This window comes from Scyliorhinus torazame, chromosome 1 (assembly GCF_047496885.1).
Source record: "Scyliorhinus torazame isolate Kashiwa2021f chromosome 1, sScyTor2.1, whole genome shotgun sequence".
NCBI classification, from domain to species: Eukaryota; Metazoa; Chordata; class Chondrichthyes; order Carcharhiniformes; family Scyliorhinidae; genus Scyliorhinus; species Scyliorhinus torazame.
In genome coordinates, this window is record NC_092707.1 from 58,071,679 (window position 1) to 58,090,045 (window position 18,367).

At 56.7% G+C, this 18,367-nt stretch overlaps 1 protein-coding gene across 1 annotated transcript in view; it reads left to right on the forward strand.

Annotated features, from left to right (window-relative positions):
• cfap251 (cilia and flagella associated protein 251) overlaps window positions 1-18,367 on the forward strand; it is a 276,809-nt gene that overhangs the window by 59,655 nt on the left and 198,787 nt on the right. The window contains exons 3-4 of the mRNA XM_072495300.1: window positions 1,322-1,543; window positions 2,344-2,484. Of these exons, the coding sequence (XP_072351401.1) occupies window positions 1,322-1,543; window positions 2,344-2,484 (363 nt within the window). The remainder of the gene's footprint in view (window positions 1-1,321; window positions 1,544-2,343; window positions 2,485-18,367) is intronic.

Consider the following 18,367-nt stretch of genomic DNA (forward strand, 5'->3'; position numbering starts at 1 on the left):
GCCAATCCACCTACCCTGCTCACCTTTGGGTTGTGGGGGTGAGACCCACGCTGACATGGGGAGAATGTGCAAACTCCACATGGACAGTGACCCGGGGCCGGACCGAACCTGGGTCCTCGGCGCTGTGAGGCAGCAGTGCTAACCACTGTGGAACCATGCCACTCTGATGCATGCATTTGTAAGGAGACTTTCCTAGTCAAATAGTTTACAAGTAAATAGGCTAGGTTTAGAAATCTGCATTTGGAGAAATATTGGATCTGTTGTTTTCAGCTGTTTCAAAGTGGAATAAAAATCTTTGACTGCTTGTAAAGGTTCCAGAAGTAAATAAGGGAAGGTTATATAATTTTATTTTACCCAAAAGTGGAAGTCATAGAAAAACGTAAAATATGGTACATTGTGAAAAAGTTAAGATCAAAGAAGTACTGAGGACAATGGAATTGTAGATGAACAGTAAAATATTTAAGGAGAGTTGTTTAATGCTTAGGCATTGACTGTATGAGAAAGACCTACTGAAAACAACTCTGGGGTAAAAGAGGATCAGTTTGAATCAGCCATCCAGTCGACCAGAAAAACCTTGATGCTGCAAAATGCAGTCTTGTTCTGAAGTCTTGGGTTTCCACAGAAGAATGTATGCGAGTTTGAGGTATTATGTGCTATGCCTTATTAAAATGACAGCAGCTTTGCCTTGGGGTAATATTACTGGATTTTTATAGTTAAACATCTGAAAGGCAGTTTAACTAGGTGGTGTTCACTTGTGGGTCTGACCAGAGAGGGAATCTTTTTGGGGGAATGTTTTGTAAGACAAATTTCTGTGTAACTATAACCTTGCGTTCTTAAGATTTATTTTCTTCCATTTAATTTTAAAATCCCAAAAGTGTTACTGAATTTTATGCTGCTGAGATTGGTATGTTCTTCGCTTTATCCGAATGCAAAGACAGGGTATGGTCCAATTAGTCAAGTTCCCCTCTGGGATTTGGTTTGCTTGGCATTTAACATCTGCTGTGGTCATAATACATAATGTTTATGTACCCTGTTTTATTTAATACTCTGTTTTCAATCATTAATTAATTCGAGTTAAAGTTTTATATTGTGATGTAAACAATAATAATTTCAGATTTTATTTTGACCAATCATTTTGAGAACGTTAGGGTATTTGAAATTTATAATAGAGTTTGAGTCTGCTGTGTAATTTTCACATTTGTATTGTTTGAAAAGTTATCTATTCTATTTTTAAAAATTAACAGATGAAACAGATTACGATCACCTTTACAGCACAGTTGAGTATAGACCATTAATTTGTTTTGTCTTATATCTAATGAAGGATGGACAAGGAACAGATACTCATGAAGCAGATGGACAGATGCGCATTATCTCAGCGCCAGCAAGATTACGTCCAGATCCTGCATTTTGTGTACCCAATGCATTAATTACTGATATGTGCAGCTGTGCAGATCCAATGGCAGGCCTAGAGCCATCTATGGTTGAGACTAGTGTCTGTGACACTGTGTTTGAAGAAAACTCCTACATTAAACAAAATTCCTTGGTAAGAAATTATTTTGTTACTACCACGATCTGAAATGAAATTGTTCAACAGCAAATAATATTACCTATCCTCTTTTCCATTCATTTAATTTCATTGCTTCCCCTTTTACATTTTCCCTTCCAAATCATTCACTGTTCCCCAATCAATGGAGCTGAAAATTATTTCCGAAACTTTGTTAATGCTATTCTTTAAGAAGCCAGTGGGAGGTATTTGAGATTATTCCGTCAATTTTCTTTTGGATGTTGCCCAGCTGAGATGAGGAACTGATCAGATAGAAAACCATGGTTGTAAGTTGATGCTGGCACTGCAGTGCACTGTGCAAGTATAATCTCATCTTCTAACAACTGTACCTCATTACTTTAATGTGGAGATGCCGGCGTTAGACTGGGGTGGGCACAGTAAGAAGTCTTAGACCACCAGGTTGTGAACTCACCTGATGAAGGAGCTGCACTCCGAACGTTAGTGATTCCAAATAAACCTGTTGGACTTTAACGTGGTGTTGTGGACTTCTCACTGTCCTCATTACTTTAACACTGATAAACAAATGAATATATTAAAAATAGTTCAAGATTACTTTACTTTTGGTAAATTATGGTTACATGGTGTATTATTGAAAATGTGTGACTGTAAAATGTTTGCACTTGAGTTATAGACATATTAATTTCTAATATTTATTCACGCATTGTGACTTCAACATTATATTAACTGTTGTACTACATAATTGCTTAATACCTGGAAGGCAAACAAATCATTTATATACAAAAGTCTAAAGATAGAACAGTTTTACTTTCCTTTACCAGAACTTAGTGTGGTCCTTTGGAATAAACCGCGATACTCCAGTGCATGCTCTGCATATTGATAACCGGAGGTTGATCCTTTATGCTTCTTCACACACTGCAGTTATGAACAACTTTTCAATTACTCGGCAGCATCTCCTACAGGTAGGTGATATTTGGCCTAGTTTTCTTTCTTTTTGATCAAGTATTTTGAAGAGGGGACGTGGCTCATGTAGAGTATAAACATCAGCATGGACATGTTAGTTATAATGGGTTGTTACTATGTTGTGATATTTTATATGATTCTCTATAATCCTTCAAAGATCTTTTCGTTTTTGGGAAACATTACCTAGTTATAACAAACAGCGCTAACTGGCCTTGATTAAACTATACATGTCCAAATGCTCATTCTGCATTCTAAGAGTTGCCCACAACGAGGGCTGGATTTAGTCCTACTATTGTGGCACCCGTTGAAGGGTCCAAACGTTATCAGAGATTGGCATGGGTATTTGTTGGAAGCTCATAAACGTGGGAGATGTAGGCTTGCTCACATGGCAAGGGACATCAGGAAGCCCACATCACCTGATGGGCATTCTGGAGCTGGCATCATATTTGAAGGACAGCTAGTCCTGTGTTAAGAGTTGGAAATCATCTTGCAGGCCTTTGAAGAAAACTTTGCAGTTTAAGTCACCAGCATACAAATGTCTGTTGCTCCAGCACAAATAGACATTCCAAAGCCCAGGGAGAAAACTCCTCCACTGTTACATAAGATCATTGGCTGACATCAACGGATTTCACTAAGATCTGAGATGTCACAGCCCCACCAGAGCATTTCCTCCATCGCTTGAATATGAAGAAAGACAGGGGGCGTGATTCTCCGAAATGGAAACAAAGTCCCGACGCCGGAGTGAAAACCGGAGTGTTTCACTCCGGCATCGGAGTCCGCTCCCAGCCCCCTGTTCTCCCGCCCCCGGGGGGCTAGGAGCGGCCGGCGTCGCGTAATGATGTCACCCGCACATGCGCGGTTGCCGTCCTCCCCGAGGCCGCCCCGCAAGAAGATGGCGGATGGATCTTGTGGGGCGGCAGAGCAAAAGAGGTCCTCCTTTAGAGAGGCCAGCCCGCCGATCGGTGGGCACCGATCGCGGGCCAGGCCCCATTGGAGGCCCCCCCCGGTGCAGGAACACCCTCCACCCCCCACAGGCTGCCCCCCCAGCGTTCCCACGCAGTTCCCGCCGGCAGCAACCAGGTGTGGAGGCGCCGGCGGGAACCTGTCATGTTGGGGCGGCCGCTCGGCCCATCCGGGCCGGAGAATCGGCGCTCGCCTTTTGCAAGCGCCGATTCTTCGAGCAGCCAGACGAGATTCTCGCGGCGCTGGTTTGGTGGGGGTGGGAGAATCGCGTGCGGGTGTCGGGGCAGCGTGGCGGGACTTGCGCGCCGCCCTGGCGATTCTCCCACCCGGCATGGTGGGGGGGGGGAGAATTCCGCCCAGGGTAGATAATTTCCATGCTGTCGCTACATCCTTTTCTTTGCAGGCAGCCTCCTGAAAGTGTTCACCTTAGAGACTCAGATTTGTGATACTCCTTTAGGTTGGCCCCCTCTGCACCTCAGCTTGTGCTGCCCCTTTAAACTTTGAACCCAGTACTTCTGGGATCTGAATTTCCTGTCTGAGGCTCTGTCCCTTAGCGCATCAGCTCAGTATGTTTTTACACAGTGATGCACTTACCGCAAAGACGAGGAGCGAAATTCTCCGTTATCGGCGGAAAGTCACGTCGGAAAAATGGGTCGAAAGTCTCCGGCCCGAAATGGGCTAGCAGCGATGTAACGGGATCCGCGCTTGCGCAGTGGTTCACGCCATGCAGCGTCATACGCGCCGCACGGCGTGACGGCTCATAAGGCCGCGCTGCTCCCCCCCACCCGACCGGAACACCCGACCGGAACACCCGACTGGATGGCTGGCTGCCGCTCAGCCCCGAGGTTCGAGTCACGGGATGTGGAGGCGCTCCTGGACGCGGTGGAGCAGAGGAGGGACGCCCTGTATCCCGGGCACGGCCGCAGAGTTGCCCCACGCCACAGCCGGCGTCTGTGGCGGGAAGTGGCAGAGGCTGTCACTGCTGCGGCCCTGACAACCACGGACAGGCACCCAGTGCCACAAGAAGGTGAACGACCTCGTCAGAGCAGGCAGGGTGAGCCTCCCCCATATCCCCCCTCCCCCATATCCCCCATATCCCTCCTCCCCATATCCCCCCCTCCCCCATATCCCCACTTCCCCATATCCCCCCTCCCCATATCCCCCCTCCCCCATATCCCCCCTCCCCCATATCCCCCCTCCCCATATCCCCCCTCCCCCATATCCCCCTCCCCCCATATCCCCCCCTCCCCCATATCCCCCCTCCCCCATATCCCTCCTCCCCATATCCCCCCCTCCCCCATATCCCCACTTCCCCATATCCCCCCTCCCCATATCCCCCCTCCCCCATATCCCCCCTCCCCCATATCCCCCCTCCCCATATCCCCCCTCCCCCATATCCCCCTCCCCCCATATCCCCCCCTCCCCCATATCCCCCCTCCCCCATATCCCCCTCCCCCATATCCCCCATATCCCCAAGTGAATCCAGCCCTAACCTTAACCTCTGCAATGCACGCGCAACCGATGGCGTGCATTCATATACCTGCCTAACAGTGTTGCCTTTTACCCCTGCCACCCCCCCCCCCCCCACAGGATAAGCGCGCACACAACAATAGGGAGCATGTGAGGACTGGAGGAGGCCCCGCTGATGAGAGGCCACTGACCGAACACGAGGAAAGGGCCCTGGAATTGGCTGGCGGACCTGACGACCGGGAGGTTGCTGATGCAGAGGTCGGGGGCGTAGTAGCAAGTGAGCCACCGACAGCCCGTCCCCATATCCCCCCTCCCCTATATCCCCCTCCCCATATCACCTGATCACTGCCTGATGTCTAACCATGCATGCTTCATTGTGTATCGCAGGACCAAACGTCCAGGCACCCATCCCCGCAGATGCAGACCGCCCGCAGGATGCCCCTCGGAGGCCACGGGAGACGGAGAGACACGGACCCTCCAGCATGCGACGCCCGCAGGATGCCCCTCGGAGGCCACGGGAGACGGAGAGACCCGGACCCTCCAGCATGCGACGCCCGCAGGATGCCCCTCGCACACCACGGGAGACGGAGAGACCCGCACCCTCCAGCATGCGACGCCCGCAGGATGCCCCTCGCACACCACGGGAGACGGAGAGACATGGACCCTCCAGCATGCGACGCCCGCAGGATGCCCCTCGGAGGCCACGGGAGACGGAGAGACCCGGACCCTCCAGCATGCGACGCCCGCAGGATGCCCCTCGCACACCACGGGAGACGGAGAGACCTGGAGCAACTGGGAGACGACACCCCCGTCACGTGCGGGAGCGACGAGGGGGGTAGCCACAGGCCCCCGTCACATCCGAGCCAGGACACCACTACCCAGGACACCACTACCCAGGACACCACTACCCAGGACACCACTACCCGGGACACCACTACCCGGGACAGCACTGCCCAGGACACCCCTACCCGCGACAGCACTACCCAGGAAGACGAAATACCGGACAGTGACTCAGAGTGGGACGAAGAGCACGACACAACGCCACTGCTGTCACCAACACCCTCCACCATCGCAGAAACACTCACCTCGGTTGGGCACTTTAGTGATGAGGCGCCTGGTACACTCACTGGTGCGCACAACACAGCCGTCCCGGTACAGCAGGTGGAGGTAGGAGCAGCAGAGGGGCCGGGCGGTCGGAGGGCAGCCCAGCCCAAGCGAACATCTGCCGCCCAGATGGATCCCGGGTTCCTGGAGTTACCACACCCACACATAGATCCGATGCAACCACCGACCCGGAGACGAGCGAAGAGGGTGACGGGCGGCTTACGGCGGCTGCAGTCGCAGGTGGAGGAGTCCACCCGCGTCCAGGAGCTGGGAGTGGTGCCGGTCATGCGTGCCACCCAGGCTGACACCGCACGGGTGGCGTCCGCGGTGGAGGCAATGGGTGCGACGGTGTCAGACATGGGGAATGGTTTGCGAGGCCTGGGGCTTTCCGTGCAGGCGGCGTCTGTGGCCCAGGACATGGCTGCCCTCTCACAGGAGGCCATGAGCCAGTGCCAGCGCCAGATGGCAGAGGCGCTCAACGCCATAGCCCAGTCTCTGCAGGCCATGGCCCAGTCTCAGCAGGCCATGGCCCAGTCTCTGCAGGCCATCGCTGAGGGCATCGGCGCCAGTGGCCATGTGCGAGCCGGCGTCGCACTGTCACAGACAGGGTTTGCCAACCCCCTGGGCTCCATGGCTCCAAACCTGCAGACCCCTGTCGATACCAGGACTGGCAGCGCCAGATGTCGGGGGGGGGGGGCGTCGATTTGCCAGTCCGTTCGCATCCCCCACCCATGTAGAGGCCTGGGGGCCATCGGGCACCCCGAGGGAGGAGGAGGTGGTGTGGTCCGTCCCGGCTCCCCCTGTAGGGGAGGTCCCGGTACACCGCGACACCTTGGACTCCCCCCCTTCCGTCCCAGGTGCATCGGGTGGGCAACGGGCAGGACAGGCTGGCAGCTCGCCATCCCAGTCGCCCGGGCCGCAGCCTGGCCCATCTAGGCCAGGACGCCCCAGGAAACGGCCGCCAAACGGATCCAGTGTCAGAGGGCAGGAATCACAGGAGTCCACCTCCAGTTCTGCTGTACCGTCTGGGGAACCACGTAGACGTAGTCAAAGGGCCCGTAAGGCCAAACAATTAGACACTGAGTAAGTTGGCACGGGTGCAGGGCACAGATGAGTTTTAGGGGCTAGGGCACGTTGAGCGCAAGTGTGTGTGTGAGGGGTGGTCTTACCTCAGCCCCAGGTGAGTCTGGGCCGCCATCAACATCCCCCGGGCAGAGGACGGGACCGTGCGCTGCAGTGTCACAGCCGCATGCAGGGATGGTCCGGGTGGATGGTGGTACTGTGGCCAAGGGTCAGACATAGTCCAACGATATAGAGCCAGGAGCTCACCGCAGGGCGGGTTGTCATCATCCTCCATGGCCTGCAATAGACACGCGTCCACCCGCAACTGTGTGAGCCCGGCCCGTTGTGCCGCAAGTGGATCGGCAATCGGGGGGGGGGGTGTGCATGCGGGTGGGGTGGATGGGGTTGGGGAGGGGGGTGAGGGTGCTGGGTGCGTGGATGGGTGGGGGTGGTCGGCTGTTGCCATGGTGTGCGGTCTGTGGCCATACTACCCGTTTCCCACGCCCATCTAGTCAGTGAAGCGGGCGGCTATCAGTCTGTCCCGTGCCCGCTGGGCCAGCCGGTAACGGTGGACAGCCACCCGCCTGTGTCTACCCCGTCTGCCCTGACCATTACCCCCATCCCCCTCATCTGGGGAGGACTGTGCCTCTTCCTGCTGCTCCTCCACTCCGCCCTCCTCTGCCTGCGGCACATCGCCCCTCTGCTGGGCTATGTTGTGCAGGACGCAGCACACCACAATGATGCGGCCGACCCTATCTGACCGATACTGGAGGGCGCCCCCAGAGAGGTCCAGGCACCTGAAACGCATCTTTAGCACGCCAAAGCACCTCTCTATCACTCCCCTTGTCGCTACATGGGCATCATTGTAGCGGTTCTCCGCCTCATTGCGTGGCCTCCGTATAGGCGTCATCAGCCACGATCGCAATGGGTAGCCCCTGTCGCCCAGCAACCAGCCCCTCAACCGGGGATGGCGTCCCTCGTACATGCCGGGGATGGATGACCGCGACAACACGTAAGAGTCGTGTACACTGCCTGGGTAACGGGCGCAGACGTGCAGGATCATCATGCGGTGGTCGCAGACCACCTGTATGCTCATCGAATAGGTCCCCTTCCTATTGGTGAACACGGCCCTGTTATCTGCAGGTGGCCGCACGGCGACGTGCATCCCATCGATCGCGCCCTGGACCATGGGGAACCCGGCCACGGCAGGCCCGGTCCACGGGGAAGCGGATGTAGCGGTGTGCCATGGCATATAGGGCATCTGTCACTGCCCGGATGCACCGATGCACCGATGTCTGCGATATGCCGGACAGGTCCCCACTCGGTGCCTGGAATGACCCTGTTGCATAAAAGTTCAGGGCCACCGTAACCTTGACAGACACGGGGAGAGGGTGTCCCCCGCCAGTGCCACACGGTGACAGATGTGTGCCACGGTTTCCCGCCTCATCCGGAGTCTCCTCCTGCATTCCCGGTCCGTGAGGTCCTGGTATGACTGCCAGGGCCGGCACGGACCCCCCCCAACCTCCACCCCGGCACGGCCCCCCCCCCAACCTCCACCCCAGCACGGACCCCCCCCAACCTCCAACCCGGCACGGACCCCCCCCCCAACCTCCACCCCGGCACGGACCCCCCCCAACCTCCACCCCGGCACGGACCCCCCCCAACCTCCACCCCGGCACGGACCCCCCATCCCCCTCCCCGGCACGGACCCCCCCATCCCCCTCCCCGGCATGGACCGCCCCATCCCCCTCCGCGGCACGGACCCCCCCAACCTCCACCCCAGCACGGACCCCCCACCAACCTCCAACCCGGCACGGACCCCCCCCAACCTCCACCCCGGCACGGACCCCCCCCAACCTCCACCCCGACACGGACCCCCCATCCCCCTCCCCGGCACAGACCCCCCCATCCCCCTCCCCGGCACGGATCCCCCTCCCCGGCACGGACCCCCCCAACCTCCACCCCGACACGGACCCCCCCCAACCTCCACCCCGGCACGGACCCCCCCCCAACCTCCACCCCGGCACGGACCCCCCATCCCCCTCCCCGGCACGGACCCCCTCCCGGCACTCCCCCGGAGCCCAGCCCACTCTAACCACCCCCCCCCCCCCGCCACACACACACACACAACCCGAGACACACCTCTCCTCACGCATTCAGACTGCGGCCACGCCATCGCCTGCCCAGAGCCAACCCCCCAGGCCATCACTCACCTCCACGCTGGTCGGCGTGACCCTGGAGCACAGGGTCACGCCGATGAAAAGGAGGTTTAATTTACGTCGACGTGAACGGTCATCACGTCGACGGGACTTCGGCCCATCCGGAAGGGAGAATATCGGCAGGCCGAAAATCGGCTGCCTTGCGCAGACCCGTGACATTCTCCCTCGGCAGCGGCGACATTAACGGCCCGCCGACTTTTCTCCCTTCGGAGACTTCGGAAACTGGCGGGGGCGGGATTCACGGCGGCCAACGCCCATTCTCAGACCCTCTGGGGGGTCGGAGAATGACGCCCGAGAGTAGTGGAATAATCGAGGCTTTATTGAGCAAAGATGTTGTGCCTCCTGTAGCTGGAACCAGAATGGCTGCAGCACCGGCGAGCACACACATTTATACGCCGCCTACTGGGCGGAGCCAGCAGGCAGGGATTTACACTTGTACCTCTAATATACGTGTCTTACCGTAATACATATAATACTGCCAGTGGTGACTACCACATTCACCCCCTGTTAAAAAAGGAGTCCGGCGGGGGTGGTGGAAATAAATTTCAATTCAGTCTGTTAGGGGCCTTGACCCTCCTCTGCGATCGCCTCAGTCCTGGTGGTGATGTGGGCGCTGATGCGGCCATCAATTCACTGAGAGGCACGTTGAGAAGTAAACCGTGGTTTTTATCAGCTTACAACTGAGCCTGCCTGTGACCGGTACAACAATGACTACGGCCCCGCAGGTCAGCTGCCTTTATACTTCCTGTATAAAGTGGAGCCATGGGCGAGCCCGTACATGCCCCGACATATCCCCCTGTGGGTGAAGCCGTACAATGGCCCATAGGTGGAGCCCACAGGGTTAAACATATAACGTAACATGATACAGCAGTAACATGATATCACAGTGCACTGGTGAATTAACAGTAGTTCCATTCACCACATTCTCCCCCGTTTTAAAAAATGAAGTCTGGCGGGGGTGACGGGTTTACAGATTCAGTCGGTCTGGTGCCCGGATCGTACGTTGCGACCGCCGAAGCACTGGTGTTGCAGCCGTTTCGGGTGGCTGTGGAGCTGGGCCCGGAGCAGGCGTGGACTCCTGGAGCGGCTCTTCCAGAGCTTCATTCCTCCATACCCGGAGGTAGACGGTATCCTGCCGGCCATCGGGGTGTCTGATATACGCATAGTGTGGGTTGGAATGCAGGAGCTGGACCCTCTCTAGCAGGGGGTCGGTCTTATGGCTCCGAACATGTTTTCGGAGGACTGGACCCGGTGTCATCAGCCAGGGCGGAAGCCAGGCCCCCTGAGGTAGCTCCCCTAGGGAAAACAAACAAGCGGTCATGGGGGGTCTGATTTGTGGCCATGCAAAGGAGGGACCTAATAGAGTGGAGCGCATCGGGGGAGGACCTCCTGCCAGTGAGAAACCGGGAGATTCCTGGACCGTAGGGTCAGTAGGACGGTCTTCCAGACCGTCGTGTTCTCCCTCTCCACCTGACCGTTTCCTCTGGGGTTATAGCTGGTAGTCCTGCTCGAGGCGATGCCCTTACTGAGCAGGTACTGACGCAGTTCATCGCTCATGAACGACGAGCCTCTGTCGCTGTGGACATAGCTGGGGAAACCGAACAAAGCAGGGCTTTGATGACTGTGGGAGTGGTCATATCGGGGCAGGGAATGGCGAACGGAAAATGGGAGAACGCGTCTATGATGTTCAGGAAGTACGTGTTGCAATTATTGGAGGGGAGGGGCCTCTGAAATCGATACTAAGGCATTCAAAGGGCCGGGGCGCCTTTACCAGGTGGGCCTTATCTGGTCGATAAAAGTGCGGTTTACACTCTGCACAGATTTGGCAGTCTCTGGTTACAGCTTTGACCTCTTCGATGGAGCAGGGCAGGTTGCGGGCCTTGATGTAGTGGGCGAGCCGGGTGACCCCCGGGTGGCAGAGGTCATTGTGGATAGCACGTAATCGGGCATCTCGCGCGCTGACGCACTTGCCGCAGGACAGGGCATCTGGGGGCTCATTGAGCTTCCCAGGACGATATATTATATCATAGTTATAGGTGGAGAGTTCGATCCTCCACCTCAAGATCTTGTCATTCTTGATCTTGCCCCACTGCGTATTGTCAAACATAAAGGCAACCGATCGTTGGTCGGTGATGAGGGTAAACCTCCTACCAGCGAGGTAGTGCCTCCAGTGCCGTACGGTTTCCACGATGGCTTGGGCTTCTTTTTCGACCGAGGAGTGTCGAATTTCAGAGGTGGTGAGGGTGCGGGAAAAGAACGCTACCGGTCTGCCTGCTTGGTTGAGAGTGGCGGCAAGAGCGACCTCTGAGGCGTCGCTCTCCACCTGGAAGGGGGCGGACTCGTCCACCGCGCGCATCGCAGCTTTGGCGATGTCCGCCTTGATGCAGTTAAAGGCCTGGCGAGCCTCGTCTGCCCGTGGAAAAATGGTGGCCTTAAATAGTGGACGGGCTTTGTCCGCATACTGGGGGACCCACTGGGCGTAATAGGAGAAAAATCCAAGGCACCTCTTCAGGGCCTTGGGACAGTGAGGGAGAGGGAATTGGAGGAGGGGGCGCATACGGTCAGGGTTGGGCCCTAGGACCCCATTTTCCACGACGTAGCCGAGGATGGCTAGCCTGGTTGTGCGGAAAACGCATTTCTCCTTGTTGTAGGTTGAGTTTTTGGTCGGTTTGGAGAAATCGGTGGAGGTTGGCGTCGTGGTCCTGCTGATCATGGCCGCAGATGGTTACATTGTCCAAGTACGGAAACGTGGCCCGCAGCCCGTACTGGTCCATCATTCGGCACATTGCTCGTTGGAACACCAAAACCCCTTTTGTGATGCCAAAGGGGACCCGGAGGAAATGGAAAAGGCGGCCATCTGCCTCAAACGCCGTGTAGTGGCGGTCCTCCGGGCGGATTGGGAGCTGGTGATATGTAGACTTCAGATCTACCATAGAGAACACGCGGTAGTGCGCGATCTGATTTACCATGTCTGCAATCCGGGGAAGGGGGTGCGCATCGAGTTGCGTAAAGCGGTTAATGGTCTGGCTGTAATCAACCACCATCCGGAACTTTTCCCCGGTCTTGATGACCACCACCTGAGCTCTCCAGGGGCTATTGCTGGCTTCTAAGACCTCTTCCCGCAAGAGACGCTTCACCTCGGACCTAATGAACGTCCTGTCCTGCATACTATACCGCCTGCTTCTGGTGGCTATTGGCTTGCAATCAGCTGTGAGGTTCGCAAAGAGGGTCGATTTTTAGGGTCGCGAGGCTGCATATGGTGACCGGGGGCAGGGGCCCCCCGAATTTAAGAGTTAGGCTCCTGAGGTTGCACTGAAAATTGAGTCCTAAGAGGAGAGGAGCGCAGAGGTCTGGGAGCACATATAGTTTAAAATTAGCGTACTCAAGCGCCCTGGATCGCTAGAGTTGCAGTAGTGCACCCTTGGATTTGCACCGAGTGCGACCCAGAGGCGAGGGAGATAGTTTGTCGCGTCGGGAATATTGGGAGCGAACAACGTCTTACCATGTCCGGGTGAATGAAGCTCTCTGCGCTCCCGGAGTCGAAAAGGCAAGGTGTCTCGTACCCGTTTACCCGGACGGCCATCATGGAGCTCCGGAGGTGCTTCGGTCGTGACCGGGCTGAGCTGGGGGTAGCCGGCGGCATGATTGGAGGTGCTGGGGCGGCCCCACGATGGCTGCTGTCCATGTCGTTCGTACATCTCGGGCGATGTAGCAGATGGCGGCCAAGATGGCGGGCCCCATGGATCGCACGTGGCCGGCCGCGTGGGGGAGGATGGCCAAGATGGCGGCCCCCATGAGTCGCACATGTTGTGCAGAGGCGGAGTCGGCAGACATGCTGCCACTTTGCGGGGTATGCGAGCCTGTGGGTCTGTGAGTTAGAGTTTTTAGACCTGGCCAGGCAGACCTTGGCGAAGTGTCCTTTTCGCCCGCAGTTACTACAGTTCGCTTTGCGGGCCGGGCAGTGCCGTCGGGGGTGTTGGGACTGGCCTCAAAAATAGCAGGGCAGCCCCCCATGATGGGCGGGCGGCCGCACGGCACAAGCCTGGGGTAGTCTCGGGTCGGGGACCCACGAGGGGGTCGCGTGGTCGGCGGGAAACGCAGTAAGGCTCTGAAACGTGACCTCCAGAGAGGTAGCTAGTGTTACCGTGTCCTCCAGGTCCTGGGCCCCTTTTTCGAGCAGGCGCTGTCTTACATAGTTCGATCGGACCCCCGCCACGTAAACATCTCAGATAGCGAGCTCCATATGCTGAGGGGCCGTAATGGCCTGGTAGTTACAGTTGGGCGCGAGGGCTTTGAGGTCGCGTAGGTAGTCATCTAGCGACACCCCGGGGCGCTGGCAGCGAGTGGTGAAGATGTGTCGCGCGTAGACCTCGTTCACGGGCCGTACATATATGCATTCGAGTAGTGCGAGGGCCTCTGTATAGGACGCGGCGCTGTCGAGTTGGACAGAAATACGATGGCTCACCCGTGCGTGGAGAAGACTCAGTTTCTGTTCGTCCGTGACGGATGGCGTAGACGACGCGGCGAGATAGGCCTTGAAGCATCGAAGCCAGTGCGAAGAAATTTCTCTCGCCTCCGCGGCCTGTGGATCGAGTTCTAGTCTATCAGGTTTGAGGGCTGATTCCATAGTAGTATTTTAAGCTGATTAAATTGATGCGACCATCAATTCACTGAGAGACATGTTGAGAAGTAAACCGTGGTTTTAATCAGCTTACAACTGAGCCTGTCTGTGACCGGTACAACAATGAATGCGGCCCGGCAGATCAGCTGCCTTTATACTTCCTGTAAGGGGTGGAGCCATGGGCGAGCCCGTACATGCCCCGACATATCCCCCTGTGGGTGAAGCCGTACAATGGCCCATAGGTGGAGCCCACAGGGTTAAACACATAACGTAACACGATACAGCAGTAACATGATATCACAGTGCACTGGTGAATTAACAGTAGTTATATTCACCACAGGCGCCGACTTGGTCACCTGTGACTCCGGGAGCGTGTTGTCCTTGTCTTCGTCACCCCTGAGTGAAACTAGTGGGAGGACGGATCCTCCTGGGGCGGGGGCTGCGATGAGGTTCGCTGGGGGGGAGGGTGAGTGGCGCAGGGGTGAATGAGGCAACCCGGGGTTGGGGTGTCGGGTTGGGGGCCGTGGGTGGGGATCCAGCGGGTGCCAGGTCCCGGAGGGAGACTGTGCCCTGACGCCCGTCGGGGTGTGCCACCTGGCGTACTACGGGTTTGCAATTTCGACTATAGGGTCCGACTTATGGGTCTGCACATGCTTGCGAAGGAGGACGGGTCCAGGAACTGTCAACCATGTTGGGAGCGAGACCCCGGAGGTGGACTTCCTGGGGAAGGCAAAGAGACATTCATGGGGGGGGTTTCGTTAGTCGCGGTGCAGAGGAGCGATCGGATAGGGTGGAGCGCGTCGGGGAGGACCCCCTGCCAGCGGGAGACCTGGAAATTTTTAGACCGCAGGGCCAACAGGACGGCCTTCCAGACCATCCCGTTCTCCCTCTCCACCTGTCCGTTTCCCCGGGGGTTGTAGCTGGTCGTTCTGCTCGAGGCAATGCCCTTGCTGAGCAGGAACTGACGCAGCTCATCACTCATAAAGGAGGATCCCCGATCGCTGTGGGCGTAGGTGGGGAAACCGAACAGTGTGAAGATGCTGTGACGGGCTTTAACTACTATGGCAGAAGTCATATCGGGGCATGGGATGGCAAAAGGGAACCGGGAGTACTCATCAACCATGTTCAGAAAGTACGTGTTGCGGTCGGTGGAGGGGAGGAGCCCTTTGAAGTCCATGCTGAGGCGCTCAAAGGGGCGGGAGGCTTCACCAGGTGCGCTCGATCTGGCCGGTAGAAGTGCGGCTTGCACTCCGCGCAGAGCTGGCAGTCTCTGGTGACAGTCCTGACCTCTCCTCAATGGAATAGGGCAGGTTGTGGGCCTTGATGAAACTGAAGAACCGGGTGACCCCCGGGTGGCAGAGGTCATAGTGGAGAGCCCGGAGTCGGTCACTTGTGCGCTGGCACATGTACCGCGGGATAGGGCGTCAAGGGGCTCGTTGAGCTTCTTGCGGCGATACAAAATCTCGTAATTATAGGTGGAGAGCTCGATCCTCCACCTCAAGATCTTATCATTTTTGATCGTGCCCCGCTGTGTATTATTGAACATGAAGGCAACCGACCGTTGGTCAATGAGGAAAGTGAACCTCTTGCCGGCCAGGTAATGCCTCCAATGCCGCACAGCTTCCACAATGGCTTGAGCCTCCCTTTCGACAGAGGAGTGCCAAATTTCGGAGGCATGGAGGGTGCGGGAAAAGAAGGCCACGGGTCTGCCCGCCTGGTTGAGGGTGGCGGCCAGAGCTAAGTCCAGTGCATCGCTCTCGACCTGGAAGGGGAGGGACTCGTCGACCGCGTGCATCATGGCTTTGGCGATGTCTGCCTAGATGAGGTTGAAGGCCTGGCGGGCCTCAGCTGTCAGGGGAAAAACTGTGGACTGAATGAGTGGGCGTGCCTTGTCCGCATAGTTAGGGACCCACTGGGCATAGTAGGAGAAAAACCCCAGGCATCGTTTCAAGGCCTTGGGGCAGTGGGGAAAGTGGAGTTCCAGGAGGGGGCGCATGTGGTCGGGGTCGGGCCCTAGAACTCTATTTTCCACGACATAGCCAAGGATGGCTAAGCGGTTGGTGCGGAACACGCATTTCTCCTTATTGTACGTGAGGTTAAGGAGTTTGGCGGTCTGGAGGAATTTTATGAGGTTAGCGTTGTGGTCCTGCTGATCATGGCCGCAGATGGTGACGTTGTCCAGGTATGGGAAGGTGGCCCGCAGTCCGTACCGGTCAACCATTTGGCCCATCTCACGTTGGAAGACCGAGACCCCATTAGTGACGCCGAAGGGAACCCTAAGGAAGTGATAGAGACGGCCATCTGCTTCGAACGCAGTGTATTGGCGGTTCTCTGGGCGGGTGGGGAGCTGGTGGTAGGCAGAGTTCAGGTCCACTGTGGAAAAGACCTGATACTGCGCAATCTGATTGACCATGTCAGATATGCGTGGGAGGGGGTACGCGTCGAGCTGCGTGTACCGATTGATGGTCTGACTGTAGTCAATGACCATCCTGTGCTTCTCCCCAGTCTTTACTATTACCACTTGGGCTCTCCAGGGGCTGTTGCTGGCCTCAATGACCCCTTCCCGCAGAAGCCATTGGACCTCCGACCTGATGAAGGTCCTGTCCTGGGCGTCTGCTCCTGGTGGCGACGGGTTTGCAATCTGGGGTGAGGTTCGCAAACAAGGAAGGTGAACCGACCTTAAGGGCCATGAAGCCGCATACGGTGAAGGGGAGGTAGGGCTCCGCCGAATTTTATGGTTAAGCTTTGGAGATGGCACTGGAAGTCCAGGCTGAGTAACAGGGCAGCGCAGGGGTGGGGGAGGAAGTAGAGCCGGAAGTTGCTAAACTCTACGCCCTGGCCGGTGAGGGTTGCGATGCAGCACCCCTGGATTTCCACAGAATGGGATCCGGAGGCCAGGGAGATCTTTTGGGTGACGGGGTGTATCGCGAGGGAGCAGCGCCTTACCGTCGTGGGGTGGATGAGGCTCTCTGTGCTCCCGGAGTCAAAAAGGCAGGACGTCTCGTGCCCATCGATTTTCACCGTTGCGGTCGCGGGGTTGCGGGGCCGGGACTGGTCCAGGGTGATCGAGGCGAGCTGCGATAAATGCTGGGAGGCGCCGGGCTGGTCAGTGGTGGTGCAGGTAGCGGCAGGCGATGAACGGCCAGCCGAGCTTCCAGGCGAACAGGGGTCCTGCGGCGCTGTGCAAAATGGCGCCAAAGATGGCAGCGCCCACAGGGTGCACATGGTGGGCGGCATCAAAGATGGCGGCGCCCACGGGCCGCACGTGGCTTGCGAGGAGGAAAATGGCGGCGTCCCTGGGTCGCAGGTGCGGGGTGCAGGGACGCTGGGCCTAGAAACAGCGGTGACTGACTGGGCCTGGCAAACAGAAACAAAGTGTCCCTGCTTTCCACATCCGTTGCAGGTCGTGCTCCGCGCTGGGCAGCCATGCCGGGGGTGTTTGTTCTGCCCGCAAAAATAGCATTTGGGCCCCCCAGGGTTGGCTGGCTGCCGCACGGCGCAGGCTTGCGGTGAGCTGGAGTCGGCAGCTGGTGGGGCCCACAATGCCCATGAGGGTGCCTCGCAGTCGGGGGCGTACGACTGGACGCTACGGGAGGCCACTGTTTTTAAAAAATATATATTTTTATTCTCCTTTTTCACATTTTCTCCCAAATTTACACCCACCAACAATAAACAATAATCAGCAAAAAATATGTCAATCCCCAGATCAATAACAACGATCCCATCCTCCCACCAAACCCCAAACATCAGCCCGCATGTTTACGTAAACAAATGACAAAAAGGAATCAGGGATTACCCATAGTCACCTTTAATCTACACAGCCCCCCCCCCCCCCCCCCCCACCCCCAACCCACCCAACTAATGTTCGATGATATCCAGTTCTTGAAAATGCATAATAAATAATGCCCATGACTTGTAGAACCCTCCGTCCTTCCCCTCAGTTCAAACTTAACCTTCTCAAGAGTCAAGAATTCCCACAGGTCTCCCCGCCACGCCAGGGCACAGGGTGGAGAGGATGCTCTCCTTCCCAACAGGATCCGCCTTTGGGCGATCAACGAGGCGAAGGCTACGATATCTGCCTCCGCACCCGTCTCCAACCCTGGCTGGTCCGACACCCCGAATATGGCCTCCCGGGGACCCGGGTCCAGTTTCACACGCACCACCTTGGAGATTACCCTAAAAACCACCTTCCGGTGATCCTCTAGCTTTGGACAGGACCAAAACATATGAACGTGATTAGCGGGGCCCCCCTCGCAACGCTCACACACATCTTCTACTCCTTCAAAGAATCGGCTCATCCTCGTCCTCGTGAGGTGTGCTCTGTATACCACCTTCAGCTGTATCAGCCCCAACCTCGCATCTGAGGTGGAGGCATTTACTCTCCGGAGCACCTCACACCAGACCCCCTCCTCTATAACCTCTCGCAACTCTTCCTCCCACTTT